The sequence below is a fragment of the Saccostrea echinata genome, unplaced genomic scaffold, assembly GCF_033153115.1.
Source record: "Saccostrea echinata isolate AGI-Se365-2 ecotype Australia unplaced genomic scaffold, CSIRO_AGI_Sech_v1 ptg000016l, whole genome shotgun sequence".
NCBI lineage: Eukaryota > Metazoa > Mollusca > Bivalvia > Ostreida > Ostreidae > Saccostrea > Saccostrea echinata.
Window position 1 is genome coordinate 2952704 of NW_026889765.1, and position 21537 is coordinate 2974240.

Here is a 21537-nt window from a genome sequence, read left to right on the forward strand (position 1 = left end):
TGAAATCAGAATATATCCAAGGTCAAATAAGGTATTTTGTATTCCTTCCTCTTACAATTTGACACATACTAATTTCTCTCGATCACATTTTCAGGTGTTCTAAATACAATGGACTCCCCCCTCAGTGCCAGCTGGTCACTGATGTCAACAAACCCTGTTGTAAGAAGCCTTACTGTAATTTCCAGGGAGTCACCATCCAGGTCACAGGAACCCCAGCTCCAAACATGGGAACCACAATAGCCCCCAACCCCCTCAACCCTACTGGCCCCACACTGTTCCCAACTCCTGCTCCTCCAGGTATGTGGTTTTGTCCATTTCCAGACACAGTTTTTGTCTGTTTTTTGAGAAACATTTTGTTTATGATTGCATTATATAAATAAAATAAGGAATGTGATATGAATATGTCTTTGTTGTTTAAAAACCTTCTTTTTCTCTTTATGGTTTGAAAAGTTAGTCATGGTCATTAAAAGCTGAGTACAACAGATTTGAATTTATATCCTGATTTGCCTGTTTAACAGAGGTTTGTGTATACAATGGAGTACAGTTTAAACAAGGAGCTACATGGCAAGATGGCTGCTCTCTGAACTGTGTCTGTGAAAATGGAAAGACAGGTTTCTACAGATGTAATGAAAGGTAACATCCTCATAGATTTATTAAGTATGAGATTTTAGAACATTACAGATGCTGATAGTAAGAATTTTTCTGTGGGGAAAAAAAACCTGGTATCACTGAAAAAATTTAGAAAGTTACTTTTTTGGTGACAGTGCTACATATCTCTCATTGCTAGCAGTGTAAGATGGGTGAATTCCATGTGGAATAGCAGTGTGGAATTCTTTATCTTACATTTTGTTAGGGGATGTTACATGTATATCACAAATGTTTATCTTTCACTGCTGTGTCTGTGAAGTCAAAGCTACATGTACATGTACAACATTGAGTTCAGAGTTCTTAAAAATTGGTGTTCCATAGAAGGTGAAATAAGTTTTTACTTTCCTAAAACAGTTTTTGCATATTTTTTCTCTTTTATTTAAAATTTCAAGTTTAATCTTGTAGTGTAAACTAAATTATAATACAGTTTCTATGATTTTCAATTCAGTTATTGAGTAAATTTAACACTTTGAAAGTCAGCATTTCGGCTTTACACAAGAAGTGTCATTGCTTTAACACTAACCAAAAAGACTTGAGCAATGAAGAAAAATTGCTCATTATTTATGATGTAGGATAGATAACTTCCACCCTTTGGTATTACATCCCATGTAGTCTCATTCTAGACTATAAAAGTGATCTCTTATGATGAAATATATCTATATTACATTCATCAAATAAATGATTCTTTAAATATACCAGTGGTATGCATATCAAAGTAGCTAATTTGCAGTCATTTAAAGAACCCCACTGTTTTTGACAGGTGTGCCCGATATGACCAAGTTCCTGCTGGATGCACCATGACAACAGACCCCAGTGACAGCTGTTGTAGAATCCCTCTCTGTACCCCACAACCAGTATCCACACCAGCACCACAACCTGGTCAGACACAGAGTCCCAACCCTACACCACCCCAGGTCCCCGTGGTCACAGGATCTGTCATTGGAATAGGTCAGTGAAATTTTAGCATTAGATGAAGCAGTGTATGGTTAGTTTGGAACAAGTTTGTGTCATTTCATTAACACATATAATATCTAGACATCTACATGGACATTCTGAGATTTACTTGCACATTACAAATTTTTGAGGCTTTCTTTCAGACTTAAATCTTATGAAATTTGAAGTTTTGATATACATGTATCTGACAATATGGTTTTGCTTCAGGTGTAACCCCAACACCTAGGCCAGGTCAGACCCCAGTACCCAACCCAGTACCAGTGTGTGTCTACAAAGGTGTGCAATACACACAGGGACAGAAATGGGATGATGGATGTCAGTACAAGTGTGAATGTATAGATGCCAATGCTGGAAAGTACAAGTGCACTAAGAGGTGAATGTACATGTAAAACTGAAAAGTTATGCTAAACTATACACTATATATTAATAATTATCCAATTGCAAATCTTGAATGTGTAAAATTTTCAGAAAATAATCATAATGAAATTAAACAAGTGAAATGAAACTCCTTCAACTTTTAGGTGTGGGGAGTTCCCGAGCCTGCCTGCTCAGTGTTCCCTGATCAATGATCCCAAAGACCAGTGCTGCAGAGTACCCTTCTGTCAGCCTACACCAGTCAGTACTCCTGCACCAAACCCCATGGTCAACCCAAATCCAAACCCTAATCCTAATCCAGGAACCACCATAGCCCCAGGAGTAAATCCCACACTGGCACCCAACCCTAACCCCAACCCAACAGGACCAACACCAGTACCTCAACCTAAAAGTAAGTCAAGTTGAAGATCAGTTTTGGATTCCCATTTAGAGGGAAGTTTGTATTTTATCTTGCGGTACATGTACATATGTCTGTTTTCATTAAAAAATATGAAAATAATAACATAACACAATTAAATATCTGCATATCAAACCTGTAAGTGACTTACTTGTAGACTCAAATTAAAAAAAAAGTTAATGAGGTACATATAATAGAGCTTCTTTTTCTTTGAACACTCTGTGAAAATAAATACTAAAATTGAGAGCTTGAGTATCTGTGAATTTGCAGACATCTGTGTGATGAATGGTCGCACCTACACCCAGGGACAGCAATGGTACGATGGCTGTGACAGGATCTGTAGATGTGAGGATGGAAGCACTGGATTCTACAGATGTCAAGACAGGTCTGAAAGTTCCCTTAACTTCATTAAATCTCACTATTTAAAACACTAGAGAATTAACTTTCAGATTGATGGGGATTTATAAATGTACATGTATTGTTACATCATTAATTAGGAAACCAGATATTATATGTAGATCCATGAAAATCTATGCAATGTTAAGTAATATTAAGTTACATGTAAAACAAACCATTAAAAGAGACATTTACAACATGTAACTCTTGAAAAGTATGTAGTGTAGATTATTGGTTTTTTTCTTTTGTTTGTTTATTTTTGTTAACATTTTAGAACTAAATAACTCCCTAAGTACATGCATTTACATTATTCTATGCATTTTTGGAAAAAATTGCTACAATGTAAAGTGCACTTGCTAAACATTATATTTTGAATTTCAGATGTCGCAAATATGACTCTGTTCCACAAAACTGTATCCTTGTGGCAGATCCTAAGGATCCTCAATGCTGTAAGGTTCCCTCTTGTATCCCAGGACCAAATGGTTTCCCCACCCCCACCCCAGGACCTGATGGATCTACTGTTGCCCCACAACTCATCACCGATGTCCCAGTAGGTGTGGTCACAGGATACGCCAAACCAACACCCACAGCCACACCGGCTCCAGTTCCAGTGGGAGGAACAACTGCCAAGCCCATGCCAACACCTGCTCTACCAGGTTGGTTTTCTTTCAAAAAGGTTACATCCCTCTTTGATATCAGAGGATATGCTTACAAAATACTTTGCAGTAATGTGGAAATATTTCCAAGAAGAAACTTATTGTTATGTAGGATATATTTGGTTATCTTGTAGATGTTTGTGTATACAAGGGAGTTCAGTATGCTCAGGGACAGAGATGGCAAGATGGATGCTTGTATAACTGTGTCTGTGAGAATGGAATGACCGGCAAATACAAGTGTACTGAGAGGTTTGTAATTTTACAGTAACTTAGAAACTTGGAAATTTTAATAAAGTATATAAATTTTCATAAAAAATTTCTTTGGTTAAAATGAATTTAATATATTCAAAGAAAAAAAGGCTTAAAAATCTTAGTGATCATAATATCATCCTTACTGTATGACAGATGTGCAGCCTACCCAGCCCTGCCTCCCTACTGTAAACTGGTACAGGATCCTAAAGACTACTGCTGTCAACAGCCTCTGTGTAACTACCAGACACAAGCCCCATCTGTTCCTCCATCACTGACCCCCAGCCCTGCCCCAGGACTCCCCACAGTTGCTCCAAATCCTAACTCCACACCAGCACCCAATCCTCTGGGTAAGCAGACAAGTTACAGGGCTTATATATTTATAGTTTTACTTATGGATTGATCTGTTAGGTTGCATGTTTACTTTTACTAATAGATTGATCTGTTAGGTTTGGTGCAGTAGAACTTAATAGTTAGCAAATGTTTCCTTCATCAATACAGAACATCAAGAATTGCATGGCAGTATTTATGTGCATGTACAGTCTGTCATTTTATTTTATGAATGTTGATGCACATACATGTATGATGCTTTGCAAATTTTTCACTGAATTGTAAACAGTTATTTTCATAATTATACAACTGTACATATACCACAGAAATGGAGATATTTCAAGCTGCAGTATTTCAAAAAGCTTCATTAATCCACATCTCTGTGTTAGTAAGAGATTTCAACTGATGATCACGTTATTTAAATGTTTTCATTTCAGCTGTATGTGTGTACAAGGGAGTTACCTACCAGCAGGGAGACACCTGGAATGAGGGCTGTGTGAAAAGATGTCGCTGTGATGATGCCAGCAAGAATATCTACACTTGCTTTGACAGGTAAATTTATTACCTCCCCCTTGTTTATTCATGCTATTCCTGCTTTTTTGTTTTATTTTTATCTATATTATTTTCTTCAAATGATATCTGATCACGCAAATACTACATGAATTCAGAAAGTTTTGAAGTGTTTGAAATATAAATTACATTCTTCAAATTGTAGATGTTGCTGGCACCATAAAGGTGTTGATTTTTAAGCCAACCAGTACTATTTTTTATTCAGTTCATTTCTTTCTGTGTAAAATGAATTATTTACAGACTTACAAAAGAATCTAATTTGTTTGCTTTCTTTTAGGTGTCCATCCTACAAACTGAACCCAGGCTGTGTAATGACCACAGACCCCAATGACCCCTGCTGTCAAGTACCCTCATGTACAGTGGTACCAACACCACTACCTGTTGTTACACCATCTCCAATGCCAGGATTGAACACTGTTGTGCCAGGAACTGTCCCTACCCCTGTTCCATCAGCCTACCCATCCCCAATCCCCACAGGGCAAGTGGGTACCATTGTAGGAAAACCTCAGAATCCTCCTCTCAGAGGTCAGTAGAATGTTACTGCACTGTAAAAGTAAAGATTTGAGATCACCTGTCAGGGTCCATTAGACTGATTTTAATAAAACTTACCACAAAGCATCCTTGCGTAATGAGGATTTAACCTTGATCTAACACATCTGTAAGAGATAATTAAGAGTTTGTGAAAATATGGTTGGGTCATTTAAAACTTTTCAGAACCACTAAGCAAATAATGACAAGACTTGCCTGTAGGTGGAAGCCTTTTTAAATCTATTGAAGATTTGGATTTGTTTAATTAGTGCCCAGGAATGGCCACCTTAAGGGCACTAAAATTAGTATAGATATTTTACATGTATAAAGAGAAAATCTCTTTTTAAAAAATGATAAATATTTAGATAGAATTTTTAAAAAAGAAAAAAAAAACAGAAGGCTAGAAAAGGACCCCCAGGATTTACACAAATGAAATATATGACATTATTAAAATCTTGTCAAATCTAAAGGGCTACAAATTATTAAGTAATAAGTGCATCCACAAGTTATGTTCCAAGCAGGTATGGGGCTACAGAAGGGATCCAAAAACATATAAATTTCTCTTTATGATTATATTCATATGCTGTAAGGTAGACCTCTGTGGTGACACATATTTTACAGCATTGTGTGACTACAAGGGAATGAAGTATGCAACTGGACAAAAATGGCAAGATGGTTGTCAGTATGACTGTGAATGTATTGATGGAACAACTGGACAGTACAGATGTACTGAGAAGTATGTGTCCTATAGTATAGATTAGATCATTTCTTTCATATTTCTTTCTACTGTATACTAGAAATTATTCACTGATTTTTTAATGTACATGTATCTGAATATGTTTTTAAAGGTGTCCAAGATATGCCCAGATCCCAAGTTACTGCTACTTGGCACAGGATCCTAAAGAGCCTTGCTGTAAAGTCCCAGTTTGTAATGTTGTTGCCCCCACACCACAACCAGGGGTAACCCCCACCCCAGGAGCAATTAAGACTCCCCTTCCAGGATCCACTTTCCCACCAACACTGATGCCCCCTGTGACTCCAGGACCCTTACCCACACCACCACAACCAAAGAGTGAGTTTTTTTTTTAATCTTTTTATCATAGGAAAACAATTAACATCGTAAAGTGTTGATTTTTCATGTATTTTGAGGAATGTTTTTTAGTTTGGTGTCCTTATTTATAGACAACATCCTTGAATATTAGTTTGTTAAAAGTAATAAGCGTAAAAAGTATCTGTATAGAAAAATATTACAAACATATATATATATTTGAACATTGTAGATGTGTGCATCATGAATGGCAAATCCTACACACAAGGACAACAGTGGGATGATGGATGTAAACAGATTTGTGTTTGTGATGATGGAACAACCGGACACTACACTTGCAGATCAAGGTAGTGCTATAGCACATAACTTTTCCAGTTATACATGTATATGTATGTATTATTTAATCCTACAATTATTATCAGTGATGTAAAAATTGGAACTATTCTGAATTTCAAATTTTGTTTCAGATGTGCTCAGTATCCTAACATTGCACCAACTTGCATCATGGTTCCAGATCCCAATGATCCCAAATGTTGCCAGATTCCACAGTGTGACCAGACCAACCCCAACCAGCCATCTGGAGTCACGGGCAGCATAACTGGCACCAATCCCCCAACACCACTACCAAATGTCACTCCAACTCCCAACCCTAATCCCAATCCCAATCCCAATGTCAATCCTACACCAAATCCTTATCCAAATCCAACACCCTACCCAGGAGGCACCTACCCACCCTATCTGATTCCATCAGTCAGACCCAATGTGACACCAGTCCCAGGAACACAGACCACACAGGCACCTGTCGTGACTCCTCAGCCTAGTAAGTGTAGAGACCTTTCATAGCCTTGACCCAAGTCAGTCGGGTGATCTATTGCTATGGGTTCCTATCTTCCATTGTTTGGAGACTTTATACATTTGCAGCTTCTTCTCAGTAATAGACCAACAAATTTTAACTAATTTAAGTATGTATTATCTGTTAATCCTGGGGAACAAAAATTATGGTTTGAAGATTGGGGATAGAGAGAGAGAGAGAGACCTCAGCCAAATTTGTATGATTATAGTCATTAAATTATCACTATCAAAAATGTATCATTCCACTTGGGTTGGTCATATATTGAAAGTTTGTGTTGGGATTAACTGGATTATGCATTAGATTTAAAATGCCCCATATGTTTAAGAATCTGCACTCCTGAGGATCTAGGAGACAAGCTTCATGCAGTGTGATGATGAACACAACATCTTCACAAAATAAATATACTGTGAAATCATCATTGTTTGGAGGTGACCAGTGTTTGTGGATTTTGTGGGTCACCATTCCCCATCAATTTACATCCCCATGATCTAAAACTTTGTCATATTGTTTAAATAAATTTTTCAACTATACTAGTAACCCACGAAATAATGTCCTATGATACCAGTAAATTTTGTTTGCCCACAAACATCAACCCCCACAAATTAAAATGATTCCCCAGTATCTCACTTGAGTCCAAAATTCAAGTCCCAGATTGGGATGAGTTGGTCTTAGGATAAGAGATTTATGATACTTAGGTGACTATAAAAGGCCATGAGCCTCTTGTTCTACTAAAAATTTATTTTGGAGGATAACATGATTTTTTTTTATTGTCAGAGGTATGCATATACAAGGGCAAGGCCTACACTCAGGGACAGAAATGGAGAGATGGATGTGACTACAACTGTGAATGTCTGGATGGAATGACTGGCAAATATGTGTGCACAGAAATGTAAGTTTGTTTTACAACCTGTTATTTTTTTTTCAGCACATTTTTTTTTATAACATCTGTTGTTTTGATACCTAGATGCAAGTATCAACTTGAAAAAAAAAAATGTTAAATTCACTGAATGTTGATGTTGAATACAGATTACAAATGAATTTAAATTCCTATCCTACAGCTGTCCCCGGTACCCCAATCTGCCTGTGGGATGTGTCATGGTCAATGACCCAGCCAATCCATGCTGTAAGAAGCCAGACTGCAGTAACCCAACTCCTGTGCCAGTTCTGACCCCAAGTCCGAAACCAGGATTCAGCCCCACACCAGCCCCCATGAACACACCCACACCAAGTATGTTGTATTTAATAAGACTGTAAACATGGATAGACACTGGACTTAAGTGAACTACATGTATTTGGTTTGATTGTCATAAAGTGTTAAGTATTCTTCATGGGAAATGAATACTACTGTTATGTTGTTAGATATATGTATGTATGTATGTATGTATGTATATATATATATATATATATATATATATATATATATATATATATATATATATATATATATATATATATATATATATATATATATTACATATTACATCATATGCCGCAAGCAGGTTTTTCCTTCTTTTCCATATGTGCAAGTAGTTTATTTGATATAATACTAATTTGAAAGGCTTTAAAAGGAGACAGTAAGATATAGGAGAATGTGTATTCCATAGGCATTATCAATATCAATTTGAAATTAGTTGCAGTGTTAAAGTTTGCTGTGTTTTTGTCTAATTAAAGAAACTGTGAATAGTTTTTCTGCTAAAATTGTATTAAAATTCCCATGCTAAGTTGTGAAAGGAAATCTAAGTGGCCTTATGCTTATCTGAAGTAATCCACGATACATTTCCCTTATTCTTTTTTTCCTTTATATTCTGACATACTTCAGTATAATAGTAGCAATATTGGTGATGTACTTGATGTAGAAAGCCCATATAGCATGTGAGAGACTGATCTTGCTTGATTTGAATCATCTTTTTCTATAGGTTTCTGTGTCTACAATGGAATCCCCTACCAGGAAGGCAAGACATTTGAGGATGGCTGTGACAAGATCTGTACCTGTGAGAATGGCATGTCTGGTCATGTGACATGTAAAGACAGGTGTGTTATGTTTTCTTATTTTTGGAGTACATACTTATATCTAAATCATTATATGTAAAACCATTACCAAACTTACAGGTTAGGTCAAATTATGTGTCTGTAGTCAAATATCATGAAACTAACAAAACTTTGTTAATGTTAAAAAAAAACAACAAATACCTCTTGTACACTTAAAAGCAATATTTATCTCTTGTGATTTTTTTTTATCACCCATATGATTTATGAGGTATAAAGTTATATTAAAATGTTTATTAGATACAATATATCTCAATATGCTGTTTTTATAGATGCCCAACATTCCCGCCACTGAAGGCTGGCTGTAAGATGGTGACAGACCCCAATGACAAGTGTTGTCAGACACCAAGCTGTGTTGACCCCACTACCCTAGTCCCATACAGCCCAGGTGGTACCATCAATGGTGGGAATGTTCCCCCTCAACCTGGCTCCCCTGTTACTGGTGGCAGAAGTAAGAAGGGGCTTTTGTTGAACCAAAACTGTGTATCAATAAATAAGAAATTAACAAATCTGATAAAGTAATTTGATGATCATGAATTCTGATAACTTTAGCATTCCAAAAGTATATAAACTAACTATTATTTGTAACAACTTTAATTCATGATTAGTCAGTTTGAAGTCCATTTGCCACATTTATTTTTGTGACTGAAGAAATATTTTACACGTTAATAAATACGTGTAAATGGAATTCATGAATGAATGAAGGTTGCAAAACTCATGGATATTTCTCTCGGGTTTACAGTAATTCTTGATGGAGTAGTTTTGAGTCTGTTTTTTTTTTTTTTTTGTAAAGCATCATTATTTGTTGATTTGTAGATGTGTGTGTATACAATGGAAAGGTTTATACCCAAGGACAACAGTGGGATGATGGATGTACCTACCACTGCGTGTGTCTGGACTCCAGCACCGGTCACTACCAGTGTACAGAGAAGTAAGTTCTGCTTTTATGATGTATAATTATAGTATGATATCAGAACTGATTTTAAAGAGGATCCATACTTAATAATTGAATATGACTTGGCCATTTCAACATGGGCATGAAGTAATACAATTTATTGTATTTTCTGATAGGCTTTTTAATGTAAAATCAATCTTCATAGATTTTACCTTTTGTTAGTACCAAAATATAGGCAGTGTTTTGTACACAAGAACACACATGCAGGTCTTTCAAAATTTGCCAGTACTCGGTACTTTTACCTGGCTGAAATCATGATTGTACCAGCCAAAATATTTGTTAGAGAAAAAATTGATAACATTATTAATTAAAATCACTTTTAGAAGGTACCTCCTAATTATGTTTAAGTACCACCTGTTTCTAATCTTTTTGAAAGCCCTGTATATGTACATGTAGATTCAATATTAAAGACAGTTTTATGTCTTAACAGATGCAACAGAGTTCCACAGTTACCATCTTACTGCACAATGGTGAATGATCCCAATAACCAATGTTGTCAGATGCCCTACTGCCAGAACCCCAACCCAACACCTAACCCCACTCCTTCACCAAATGGTTCCCCCACACTTGTAAGTGGTACACTGCCACAGCAAAAAAATAAATGTTCAGTCTTCATCCTCCACATTTGATGGGAATCATTTGGACTTCTGAAAATAAATTTTGAGGAGAATTCTGAAAATGCTAAATTTAAATTTATTACAAATATTTTTTTTATTTTTCAAAGGTGTATTTAAATAAGATGTGGAATATTGCATCATTGTATGAATGCCTGTTTTAGAGCTGAATTTTTTTTCATTAATAGGTACCAAGCCCAGGACCAAACCAGAACCCTACACCAGCTCCCAAGCCTAAAGGTTTATATATTGTTACTTCTTAGTGAGCATTGTTACATAAAAAGAACTCAGTATTAGTGATTATGAAAGTAAAATGTTTTTTCAAGTGCCATTGATTTTATTAAGAAAAAAATGAAATGTAACAGTTTTAAATAAGTTTGTGTTTTGATGTTGCAGATGTGTGTGTATTTAAGAACAGCCAGTACTACAAACAGGACCAGCAGTGGTATGATGGATGTAATGCTGTGTGTCGATGTGAGAATGCAGCCACAGGCTATTACAGATGCCAGGAAAGGTAAGTTTTAGGTGTTTTGTCTGGAATCTAGTCCTCTTTATGTTGATAGTAGTCTACTGTGATCCAAGAAAATCACAGTGTTTGTGTGAAGATTTTTGTAGGGTAGTGAGAGTTAAGAAAACTTTTCGGTTCACTTCAGGATTTTGAATGTCACTTTAATTTTCTTTAATTAAAAAAAATTGTTTGGTTTATAATTTCTGTAATACTATATAATTAATGCTTTTCACAAGCAAAACTGCACCAATTTTATGAATTAAGACCAGTATAAAGTAAATTTTCAAATAAATTTGAGTTAATTTGTGGCAGGTTAAGTTAATTGTTTGTTCATTGTTTCAGATGTGCAAGATACACCAGTGTACCATCTGAGTGTACTCTGGTTCCTGACCCCAAAGACCCTTCATGTTGTCAAGTACCTAAATGCCCAGTAAAGCCCACAGCTGGCCCAGTGCCCACACCAGGATTTGTACCCACACCTATCACTGTTAAGCCAGGAGTACTGACTGGTCTTGCTCCTGTGCCCACAAATCAACCCACCCCTGCCCCAGCCCCTGGTCAGACACCTGGACCAACTCTTGCTCCACCTCTGCCCAAATCTGGTATGTTGATTCCCAACATTTGTTTTTGCACAATTATGGCATTTCATAAATTATGAATTTGTCCTGATGAGGAATATACATATAGCATATTATATTTAATTATAACAGGATGTTACTACAAGGGTGTGGTTTACAACAAGGGAGTGACCTGGTCTGATGGCTGTCAGTATGACTGTGTATGCTTGGATGATATGACAGGACAGTACAAGTGTACTGAAAAGTAAGCTTTTCTTTCAAATGCTGTTTTCAAACCTATCCCAAGCTCTGAAAATATTCAGAATACATCTACATTTCATGTAATTCATTTCTCTTTGTATGAATTGAATTGATATGGGTCACGTTGTGTTTAAATTAAATGCTTAATTTCTTAGGTGCACCAAATATCCCAACCTGGATAGTCACTGTGTTTTGATTCAGGACCCACAAAACCCATGCTGCCAGAAGCCTTACTGTGACTTTGTCAACCCTACACCATTCCCTAATGGCATCCCCACTCCACAGCCTATCATGACCCCATCACCAATGCCAGGTAATCCCTCAGTGGCCCCCAACACTGTACCAACACCGGCCCCAAATCCCACTAGAGCCCCACCACCAGGATACTGTGTGTACAAGGGTGTCTTCTACACTCAGGGCCAGACCTGGAACGATGGCTGTGACAAGACTTGCCAGTGTGATGATGTGACAACTGGATACATCTCCTGTCATCCAAGGTTTCTTTTTTTGTTTTGTTTTGTTTTTTTTTCCATGAAAGTTGGCCCCTGAGAATTATTCCACTGTGTCAGTTGGTTTATTTCTCACAGATAATTTCTGATCAAAATAGCATTCCTATGCCTGAATGTTATATACATGTATATAATGCATGGTGCTTTAATAGTACTGTGAAAGAGGTCATTTTTGTTCTCACACATACATGTACATGTATTTAAGAGTAGGCATCAGGTACATGTAGCTTTTGTAAGGAAAGAATTGACTGACTAGATATCCCACATTTCCTTCATTATCTGTAGATGTCGTACCTACCCAAGTGTTCCAGCTGGTTGTGTCCTAAGGACAGATCCTAAAGACAGTTGCTGTGTGGCCCCAGACTGCAACAAGCCCAATGCTTTGAACCCAACACCTCAACCTACTCCCACACCAGGACCTGGCGGCATAACACTGAACCCTCAGGTGAACCCCAGCACTAATGGAGTCATGATCTACCCCTCACCGGTCCCCACTGGAAGCTTTATAGGAACTGGTATCAACCCAGGAACCAGTGGTTCAGGCTTCCCAGGATCTATCATAACTGGAACTTCAAGTAAGTTTGTTTACTCTTTTATTCTCTGATTGTTTAGTGTACCAGGGTTCTCCACAAGGGGTTTTACCATGGCGGCCCGCCATGGTTAAATTTATGTGCGCCATGGTTAAACGAGCTACGCCATGGTTAAAATCGGCAGCCGCCATGATTAAATTTTTATTTAATTTCAGTATTGATAACTACTTTTTAATGACGAGTAAGCCTAGTTAATTGTGTTTATATTACGACTACCATGCACCTCGCGCGCCTCGAGGGGAAGCGTCCAACTGGGCTAAACAAATACGGTCGTTGATCGGCGATTATGCTGTGAAGCGTGACAATGGAGAGTCAATCAGCTGATGATCAATATCTTGAGAGTTAATTATCCTATACACATGTAATTTTGGGGAATTTCAACGTGTTCGCTATACGATAAAAGATGACATAACGAGTAGTAACAACATGATAATCGACACGCATCCGATTCAGGTTTCTGTGCCCAGAAAAAATTAACCCTGTCAAAATTTCCTATTCTTTATATTTAATCAATTCCTCATGCTTTGTTTTTAAGTCTTTCTGATAAAATGTACGTTAAAGCCAATCGTCGTCTTAGTTTTAGAGTTACCTCCCGTTTTAGGAAATGTCGCGTGGTGCTATTTTTAGCACTGGGACACGTGGAGAAGTAAACAATGGAGGAAACTCGGCGAAAAATGCAATATGTAAAAAAAAAAAAAAAAAAGGAACGTTTAAAAAAAAAGAAAAGAATAGAAAAAGCAAAATTACAGTAATGTCAAATATATGCCCCTGGTTATATTAATTTACTTTTACCATGCATGCCATCAGTAAGTTTTCATGCAGTTAAAAAGCTTAGACATAGACAGGATGTCGGTGTTCATTCGTCTGTTTGTTTGTGTGTCTGTAACTATTTTTTTTTTCAAAATACTTCCCATTTATCAGTTTTAGTCATATTTAAATAAAACATTTCACACAACAGGCAACATAAATAAAACATTTCATACAACAGGCAACATCAATTGTGTATATCAGTTTTTGAATAATGTTGCCATGGTTACTCTATCACTAATTTTTTTTTTTAAATTCCTTCAAAATGTTCCTATAGTTTTGGGCCAATTTTGATACACATTTGTAAAGTAAGATACATAATCTTTTTTATTATTATTTTTTTAGCTTTAAAAATTATTGGTTATATTATATATCAACTTTTTGTGTTGCAGTGGTTATAAGTTTTGTGAAACCAATCATTGATTAATGAAGGTTAGGAAGTCTAACACACATTCATGTTTTCGGTCACATTTCGCCTTCGCGCAGCTTCCTCCATGGTTAAATTTTTAAATGTGGAGAACCCTGGTGTACATATATTCTGGGTGAAAGAGAGAGAAAGATTTGATAAGAGTGTCATAGAAGGATGTAACATAAATAAAACTGTGAGCTAGTGTTAGATGTACATGTATATACAAGTCCTTGAAAAGCAAATATGGATGCCAGCATTTCCGAAGAATATCAAGATCACAGGATTCTAAAAAATTTTTGCTGTTTATTGAATTTTTTAACTTTATTTTTTTTAACCATTAACTTTTTTTTGCAGGGGCCTGTATTTACAAGGGTGTGGCCTACAACCAAGGAGATAAATGGGAGGATAACTGCCAATACAAGTGTGAGTGTATCGATGCCAACCGAGGACAATACAAATGTACAGACAGGTACATGAATCTGTTATATCCATCTCTGTGTTCTTAAAGGAACCAACCTGTATGCAGATTAATCTTTATAACATAACCTTCATTGATTGTGAGATTTGAACATTGACCTGAAAATCAAATAATTGCAGCGTTTGAGGATTTTACATTTATTTTGCTGCATTTTAAGTTATAAACTCTTGGGGAAGGGGGTGGGTTAGAAGAAAAGGTGATAGCAAAAGTAGTAATTACAGCCATTATAGCCTTTCATTTAATGAATATTTTTTCTGGACAGATGCTACACATACCCACCACTTCCACCACAGTGCAGCTATGAGCGTGATCCCAATGATGCCTGCTGTCAGAGAGCCAAATGTTCACCTTACATACCAACCTACAATCCAACAGTTGGTCCAAACACAGCACCTGTTGTCACACCCACACTTGCATCTAATACACCTGTTGTTATCAACCCTGGCACTACCAAACCTTTTGGTGGCTCACAGCCCACTGGACCAGTTATCATCAATCCCAACACCAACACACCTTCTACAGGATCCAAAACCACTCCCAACCCCATTGTTATTAATCCTGGCAGTAATACTCCAAGTAGTGGCTCTAACACAACACCAAAACCTTCAAGTAAGGGAAAAAAACAGAATTTATTTTATTTTTATCACTTTAAATACGATAAAACTCTCTAAAAAAATAAGTTCTGATGTAAAACATCCTGAATACTTTTACATGTAATTACGTGTTACAAAATAACTGAAAAAGTACATGTGTAAAGCAGGTTGATACCTAACTTTGCAGGAGGAGCTTGTAACTCTCATTACCAGGACACTATACATATTGATTTTTTTGTTGCTGTTGGTATAATGCGTATAGCTTGATATACAATGTTTTGTAGACATGTGCTTGTACAAGGGAGGCCTTCATCCACAAGGATCTAACTGGCAGGATGGCTGTGATTACACATGTTATTGTGTGGATGCTATGTCCAACAGCTACAGATGTCAGGCCAGGTCTGTCATAGACAAACAAACAAACAGGCTAATAACAAAAATAAATATAGCATTGGAAGTTTACAGAGTCCTTATGACTGTGACAGAATTTATGGTTAAAGGCTGAAACTAAACATTTTTAAAATGTTTATTGGTACAAATAGGGGATAATTAGGCACTTTGAACATGTTACACAGATGTATTAAGTGCATCTTCAAACATACTTGTGCACATGCAGTTCTTTTTACAAAAAAAAAAAATTACTCATGATTAAGTACATATACAAGTGTAGCTCCAGTAATGAATATTTCTGAATTTCTGATGCCAAGTGCTTGCGAAGCTTGACCTAATGCATTAGAGTGTATCTTATTGTTTTATCATGCAAATTATTTCATTTACAGGTGTAAGACTTACTCCTCCATCCCATCCTACTGCCACCTGATCCCAGATCCCGCAGACCAATGTTGTGAGAAGGTGGAATGCACTGCTCCCAATGGTCAGGTCCTGACCCCACAGATCCCAAGTGGACCCACAGTTTCCCCAACTCTGGCCCCCAGCATTCAGCATGTGATCCCTGTAGGAACCCATCAAATCTTCACAGGATCAGGACAGCCTAATTTCCCTATTGGTGGAGCCCCTGGAACCTCTGGAAGTAGAAGTAATCAATCTATTAATAATAATCCTGAGGATGCACAATTTAAAAAGTTTTTTATTTATTTCAATTGAAATTTTAGAAAATGGCCATGAACAAAGAAGGGGATTTAATGCTTTAAATTCTAAGTTGTTAATGAATGGATCCAAAAAAAATTTCTAGTTTCACCCATTTTTTTTCTTAAAAGGTGGCTGTGTGTACAAGAGCACAGTTTACCACCAAGGACAGTCCTGGGATGATGGTTGTAAATATGTCTGCAGCTGTGAAGATGAAGCCACAGGTCTTTACAAATGTACATCTAAGTAAGTTCTTTTTGCTCAGTCTGTTGTTATGTACATATGAAATGAAATCCAAAAGGTACTAATCAGAAAAATTGCATTTTAGTCTAGAAAGGGTAAAACTGCTGTCATTTAAGAAATTTTATAAAAAATAATTGTTTGTAACAACATCTGAAAATTTGTAATAATGCTTTATTCAAAGAACATGAAGGAAAAAAAGTTAGTCTATTCATAAAAAGATGTTCAAAATTTAGAGATGTTAAAGTTGGAGTTACCAGTAAATCTTTGATTTTTTAGCTAGTCTTTTCATAAAAAGATGTTCAATTTTATTTAGAGATGTTAAAGTTGGAGTTACCAGTAAATTTTGGATTCTATAATTGGATATAACACCCATTTTTCCAACAGGTGCCCCACTTACCCACCCCTGCCAAGCTATTGTAGTTTTGTTAATGTACCTGGACAATGCTGCCCCACTCTGAGCTGTAACAGTCCTGACTTTGGCAAATACAACCCTGCTCCCCAGCTGTACCCCACACCAGCTCCCTCTATTCAACCCTCACTGGTACCCCATGTCATCAACCCAGGATACAACCCAGGAACCAGTGGCAGCAGCCATGTAGTACCTGGCACAGTGGCAACAGGATTCACTGGAAATAGAAACGGTATGGAATGATGCTGCATAGCAAGTTGTATGCTTTGATGTACACAACTAATATATTCTGTGCATAGATCTGCATATATTTCTTATATAACATACCCATAAAGAGTACGCTATCTAAATTTTTGAAACAAAATAAATGATTTTTTTTTTCAGGTTTGTGTATCTACAAAAATAAACTGTACAATCAGGGTGACAAATGGGATGATGGATGTGAATATTCTTGTGAATGTAAAGATGGAAACAGTGGATACTACGAGTGTACACCTAAGTGAGTTTTGCTAAAACTATGTTTTATGTTGAAATTGAGGAAGGAAAGAAATGTATAACAATGAAACCAAGAGGTATCTCAGTTTAAGATTTCAAATACCTTGAAATTCTTAATTGATGAATCTTAAAGCTGAGGTCAAGACTGATGAACAGATTAGCAAATCCAGACTGGAAATGCAAGTGATTACTTCTCAATTGTGAAGCTAATAAGTAAATTATATTTACGATCAGATGCCCGAACTACAACCTACCAGCAAACTGTTATCTCATGCGAGCTGGAGGAGACTGCTGCCCACAGCCCATGTGTAGAAATACAGATGGCAGCACTGTCAACCCTCTGACCTCTCCTGGTTCACAGTACCCGGTGTATGGAACTTACCCCGGAGGCTTCACAGGATTCAGACCTGGATATGTTCAACCTTCCCCCTCAGGCACATCATTCACAAACCACTCCAGTAAGTTTATTGATGTTTGGCCACAAGAATTACAATGTCTGCACATCTGTCTATGAAAATTGTTTTATAGAAATGGGGGAGGGGGTATTTGGCAGATAATATGGAAGTTAGAAAGAGTGAGTAAAACAAATCTTAGTAACTATAACAATGTTGTGTTGGATTTCAATTGTTGCATTTTGTGGCTGTTAAAATTAAGAATTTGTGCTGTCAGCAAAACAGTTGTGTATACTGTGTGTAAATTTAAGAATGTGTCCATTAACATTACCAGAATTAAGAATAATTCTGAAAGTATGCATTAATGCAGGATTTTACCTCTAATGCAGAAATTTAAAAGGAATTGAGTAAAGAGAGAAAATGAGATCTTTTAATTATATATCAAACTTTATCTCAAGATAACATTGGAAGTGGTTTTCATTTGGATTAGAATGACTGGACTGTAATTTTGTTGGTTCCTAGATGTGTGTATCTACAAGGGATCAGTGTACAGACAAGGTAACACATGGGAGGATGGATGTGACTTCACCTGCACCTGTGTGGACGAGTCCAGAGGAATATACCAGTGCACTGCCAGGTAACCATTCTCAAATTTCATACCAGGTAATAAGCTCTGAACAAGATTTTTCAGTGAAATTGAAGATAACCCATATGTCTTGTCTATATCGGAGAAGTTATTTAAGTAGTTGTTTTCTTTTTTAAGAAATTACTTGGCTAGCATATCATATTTTGGTGAACTTATTAATAAGCTGTTTATATTTTGAGAATCAAATAGAGGTACAAATATTAATTCGTATAATCTTAAATGAATTTGTTAAAATGCATGCAGTCATTTTTGACAAAACTTATCATGTGATGCATACAGTGTTTTATAACTCAAATGCACTGGGAGACCTTTTCACTCTATTTATAAACTTTTCACTCTATATTATAAAGTATAATCATTCCATTATCTGACTGATTGTTTCTTTTCACAGATGTAAGACCTACACTTCTCTCCCATCAGTCTGCAGAATGTATGATGTTCCTGGTGAGTGTTGTGCTGAAGTCAGATGTAAAACCACAGACACTTCCCCTACCCCTCCAGTCATTGGTTTCTCCACCCCCAGACCATACCTGGACCCACTCTGTCATGACACCATCGACAACTGCAAAAACTATCAAAAGGATGTAGCCTGTCATGGAGCCTATGAAACCTGGGCTAGATCTCACTGTAACATGACTTGTGGATTCTGCAGTAAGTAGTGTTGTCTGTATAAATATTGGAAACATGAACAGATCAAGTTTTTAATTGCTGGTTTGTTTGCTAACTAAAAGTTGATTTTATTTTCTTGGGGCTTACTCTCTGAAAAAATTAAATTACACAGAAATGAATTCATTTCTTTTAATATCTTTTCCCTATTGTGGATCAGAGTTCTGGTCAACACAAGAATCTGTGTAATAGACTGAGCAAAATTGTTTTGGATGCAACTTTGCAGGCTCATTAGTTGATGCATCCTTAATAGTAAGAAAAATTGGGTGTTTCAAAAATGGTAGATTTTATATAGTTGTCAGGATTTGTTTGAAATCAGAAACTTATTAAATCAGAAATATCTTAGTAGTCATCTGGAATGTAAATACAATATTTCATGATAAATTGTCTTTTGTGATGCATGCCAAACTCCGATAGTTGTAAACACAAGGTAGCAGTTTTTCATTTTATTTAGAAACTATAATTACTGCCTGTATCCATGTGGCATGACTATCTCATGAATTTCACCCACTGTAGACAAATTTTATTGCATGAAATAAGTCTACTAAATTGAAGCTTTTTTTTAATTTCATTGTCATTTGGGGCTCAAATGGGATGCATCAAATTTAGCTGGGACTCGACCTTTGCAAAAACCTTAAGACCAGGAATTCAGTTCACAAAATCATAGTGAAAACCCTGCTAAACCCTGTAAAAAAGATATTTTGTTTTTAAAAGATCCTCTTCTGTTACTAGTATATAAATGATTTAAAGGATATTGTGTACTCAAATTTCATTTTATATTTTTTTAGAAAAGTATAGACAATGTTAAATACAAACTAAGTTGAAGTTGTCTAGATAACTAGTCGAAAAAAAACCAAGAAACATTTTGTAAAAAGTATGAAGTAATTTTTAAACTGTATACTTGATGGACTTTTCAGCCCCATCAGTTGTAGTGCCAACAGTCTGCACTGACAGAATTGACAACTGTGCACAATATGGTAAATCAGTCTGCCAGGGAACTTATCAACCATGGGCCACAGACAACTGTGCCAAATACTGTGGACTTTGTCAGAGTGAGTCAAATCAGAGAGACAACATTTCCAATATGATATTTCATTTTAAAAAAAAAAAGAGCCTCTTTTTTTACCATAGATATCCTAAACATTCACCAAGCATGTTCAAATATAAACTAAAGATATTCAGTGCTTCAATAGTTCTTGCATTTAAGCTACCTTTGAAAGCATGAAAAAACAGGTTTATATGATAACTCTTCTTGTGTGTATCACAGGGATATTTTATACTGATTGTTCAACTATGTCAGGTTATATCACAAGGTTAGAATACAACTATTTTTTATTTTAGCTTCTGGAGGATCCCCAGTAACTGTGTCCCCCACACCAAACACAGGTTGTCAGGATAAGATCAACAACTGCCAGGCTTTTGGAAAGAGTGCATGTACCGGACAGTTTGAACCCTGGGCTCGTGACAACTGTCGTCTCTACTGTGGTTTCTGCAGTAAGTAGGAAACAGTTGCAATTGGATATCTGGTTCATCTAAATCTCTAGCAGTAACTGAAAATTTTTCATTTGTAAAATTCATATGTTTTATTGAAATCATATTCTTTGACTGGAGATTTCATTTGGTTGTTTAAATTTGAGGATTTTTCATGAGCACTCAGTAGATGATATTTTTCAAAATCAGAAGCATTTGTTTGAGTACTTACTGAAATTCAGCATCATCTAATTCTACATGTTATTATTATATTAGTCCATGTGTTGCCCCATTTATGGTTTGAATCAGATTTTATTTATGAATGATATACTGATTACTTAACAATTTATAATAGGTTCCACAGGATCAGTGATCAACTACCAGGTTCTCCCTCCTACAGGTATGTACCGATAATTAGGGCCCCGCTCTGCGGGCGCCCTATAGTGATCAGTCTGTCCGTCCGTCCGTCTGTCCGTCCGAGATCTCTTGTCCGGAGCATATCTTCTCTCTCCTTGGCCCAATCTGGCTCATACTTCACCCACAGAGTGTCTTTGGGTAAAGGGTGTGCAGTGACCTTGAACCATGTTTCTAGGTCTAAGGTCAAGGTCATAACAGAATTATATGAAAAATCCTTGTCCGGAGCATATCTTCTCTCCTCTTGGTCCAATGTGACTCATACTTCACTCACAGAGTGCCACTGGTCAATGGATGTGCAGTGACCTTGAACGAAGTTTCTAGGTCAAGGGTCAAGGTCAAAAATAGCCTCTCTGTTTAAATTCTTGTCCGGAGCATATCTTTT

The 21537-nt window shown here is 36.5% G+C and overlaps 1 protein-coding gene across 1 annotated transcript in view; it reads left to right on the forward strand.

Moving 5' to 3' along the window:
• Positions 1-21537, forward strand: part of LOC133188345 (uncharacterized) — a 48710-nt gene that overhangs the window by 21757 nt on the left and 5416 nt on the right. Inside the window, exons 32-71 of the mRNA XM_061323726.1 lie at positions 95-297; positions 519-633; positions 1409-1596; positions 1810-1975; positions 2124-2368; positions 2645-2759; positions 3152-3426; positions 3561-3675; positions 3832-4025; positions 4443-4557; positions 4853-5100; positions 5725-5839; positions 5952-6175; positions 6384-6498; positions 6619-6971; positions 7779-7893; positions 8063-8232; positions 8921-9035; positions 9323-9501; positions 9867-9981; positions 10436-10574; positions 10808-10859; positions 11016-11133; positions 11470-11729; positions 11838-11949; positions 12101-12442; positions 12740-12996; positions 14615-14729; positions 15001-15347; positions 15616-15730; positions 16111-16367; positions 16549-16663; positions 17045-17301; positions 17454-17568; positions 17799-18022; positions 18479-18593; positions 18994-19253; positions 20186-20320; positions 20610-20762; positions 21094-21138. Of these exons, the coding sequence (XP_061179710.1) occupies positions 95-297; positions 519-633; positions 1409-1596; positions 1810-1975; positions 2124-2368; positions 2645-2759; positions 3152-3426; positions 3561-3675; positions 3832-4025; positions 4443-4557; positions 4853-5100; positions 5725-5839; positions 5952-6175; positions 6384-6498; positions 6619-6971; positions 7779-7893; positions 8063-8232; positions 8921-9035; positions 9323-9501; positions 9867-9981; positions 10436-10574; positions 10808-10859; positions 11016-11133; positions 11470-11729; positions 11838-11949; positions 12101-12442; positions 12740-12996; positions 14615-14729; positions 15001-15347; positions 15616-15730; positions 16111-16367; positions 16549-16663; positions 17045-17301; positions 17454-17568; positions 17799-18022; positions 18479-18593; positions 18994-19253; positions 20186-20320; positions 20610-20762; positions 21094-21138 (7013 nt within the window). The remainder of the gene's footprint in view (positions 1-94; positions 298-518; positions 634-1408; positions 1597-1809; positions 1976-2123; positions 2369-2644; positions 2760-3151; positions 3427-3560; positions 3676-3831; positions 4026-4442; positions 4558-4852; positions 5101-5724; positions 5840-5951; positions 6176-6383; positions 6499-6618; positions 6972-7778; positions 7894-8062; positions 8233-8920; positions 9036-9322; positions 9502-9866; positions 9982-10435; positions 10575-10807; positions 10860-11015; positions 11134-11469; positions 11730-11837; positions 11950-12100; positions 12443-12739; positions 12997-14614; positions 14730-15000; positions 15348-15615; positions 15731-16110; positions 16368-16548; positions 16664-17044; positions 17302-17453; positions 17569-17798; positions 18023-18478; positions 18594-18993; positions 19254-20185; positions 20321-20609; positions 20763-21093; positions 21139-21537) is intronic.